The sequence below is a fragment of the Austrofundulus limnaeus genome, unplaced genomic scaffold (assembly GCF_001266775.1).
Source record: "Austrofundulus limnaeus strain Quisiro unplaced genomic scaffold, Austrofundulus_limnaeus-1.0 Scaffold15, whole genome shotgun sequence".
Classification (NCBI taxonomy): Eukaryota; Metazoa; Chordata; class Actinopteri; order Cyprinodontiformes; family Rivulidae; genus Austrofundulus; species Austrofundulus limnaeus.
In genome coordinates, this window is record NW_013952417.1 from 3299610 (window position 1) to 3301563 (window position 1954).

At 37.0% G+C, this 1954-nt stretch overlaps 1 protein-coding gene across 1 annotated transcript in view; it reads right to left on the reverse strand.

Annotated features, from left to right (window-relative positions):
- Positions 1-1954, reverse strand: part of glis1b (GLIS family zinc finger 1b) — a gene marked incomplete in the record, with an annotated part of 71942 nt that overhangs the window by 26390 nt on the left and 43598 nt on the right. The window contains 1 exon segment of the mRNA XM_014002753.1: positions 682-823. Coding sequence (XP_013858207.1) covers positions 682-823 — 142 coding nt within the window.

Here is a 1954-nt window from a genome sequence, read left to right on the forward strand (position 1 = left end):
TGCCAACACATTACAGACCCCAAATGAATGATTTAAATGTGCAAAAGAAGGATTTAAAACCATGATATGTCTCCTTTAACGTTAGCAGATTTAAGTGGAAGCAAAATGATCTCCAAAGTTAGCGTAGTGTTATTTGTTAAATGAAAAGTTTAGTTGTTAGTGGATTAGCAGAACTGTGCCCACTGTAAGACAAAGGAGTGTATTGATACTTTTGTCTGTACCTTCAGCAAAATGTCTCATAAATGACCAAACAGATTTTAATTAAGCCGTCACAAAGTGACTATTAGGTTGACATCTAAACAGCAAAACAATCTTAGCCCAACACAAAAATGGCTTCAGTACTGCTAATTTTACTGTTGTTGAGAAAATGTGTTTGATGTGGTCGTAAACCAGAGTGACACAGTCAAGATAAAGCTGATTTGAATCTTTTGTACCACAGACAAAACTATTAATTATTACTGTAACTGCAGACAACTCATAGGTTTTTATAAGTTGTGGTTTGTTTTTAATATTATTGCTTGCTAAATAATAGCAAAAACGTGTTTTTCATGATCCTGTGTACTTTTTTATACGTAATTACTTCATGCTTTAAAAAAATCTGATAAATGATGTTTGCCAGACATACAGTATGTTTGATTACTTGAGGCCTTTAGGAGCCCAGCCAGAATCTGTTGCATGTACCTGTGAAGATGTCTGGACCGAGGGCAGGAGAACAGCCATCTTTGCCGTTGCACAGCTGCTGCGAGGAGGTGGAGTTCTGAAGCTGCTGTATGGACAAACAGTCACTTAGGATGTCCTGCTCCAGGTGAGGACAGGGCCTCAGCTGAGAAACGCACCAACAGAAACAGACAAACATTAAAATCTTAAAAGAAATGAAGACGTTTCAAAATAAATCCACATGCTGTTTCTGATTACACAACCTGAAACACAAAATAACTTCAGCTTTGTCCAGTTGTTCAGGTCAGATTCTTTGGGAATTGTTGTGTTTATGAAATGTGATTATGGTTTTAATATAAAAAAGTACTGGGAAAATATGGTTCTTAATAAAAAGAAAGAAAATAGAAAGATTATGTTGTTCTTTTCTGAGTCATATGCTGACCTTCAGCATTATGGGTAAATTATCACTGTACCAACTCTTAGCCAATCTGAGATTGCTTCCGTTTCTCTCATTGCCAACAGTAAGAAGGGCAACTGAAAGCACATTTCAGATGGAAATTATATTACACAGCACAAAGAGAAGCTTAAGTCCAAGAAAACTTGAAATGCAATCTTTACATCTGAACAGAGGCTGACCAGCAATGAAAATCTGTGCAATAAAACATTACAGTTGCTGATACTGTCCGAAAACCATAGATTTTCTTGTCTTCAGTAGATTTTACTTCAAAGACCCTAAAAAGTCAGGACAAAATGTTTTGTTGTTAATTATGTGACATGGGCAGAAATACATTAATTTTTAACAAACAATATGGTCAWAGAGAACTCCAATATCCAGTTGGTAGGGATGTTGCCTACTAGCCAGAAGGTTGCTGGATCAAATACGAGCTTGGGTACATTTCTGGGTGGAGTTTGCATGTTCTCGCTTTTCATGCATGGGTTTTCTCTGGGTATTACGGTTTCCCCCCACAGACCAAAAACATGAATGTTACCCTCAATTAACACTGAATTCGGTTCCACTCCGCAGTAAATACACACCCATTATAACCAATGAGAGCATTTACACTGCATCGGCACAGCAGCAGCCTGTGCATGGCAATCTGACAAAGTTAAGATTAAATCCTATTATTCCCAGACACCAGAGCAAGTGTGAGGTCAATCTACGAAGATCACCAACGGGAAAAGGAATGAGCGCAACATCTAAATTTTCTAAATAATTCACCAAAGACAGACTACGTCTTGCCAAAATCCTAGCTTTACTAATAAATATTTGGGTATTTATATATACTGTGTATATATA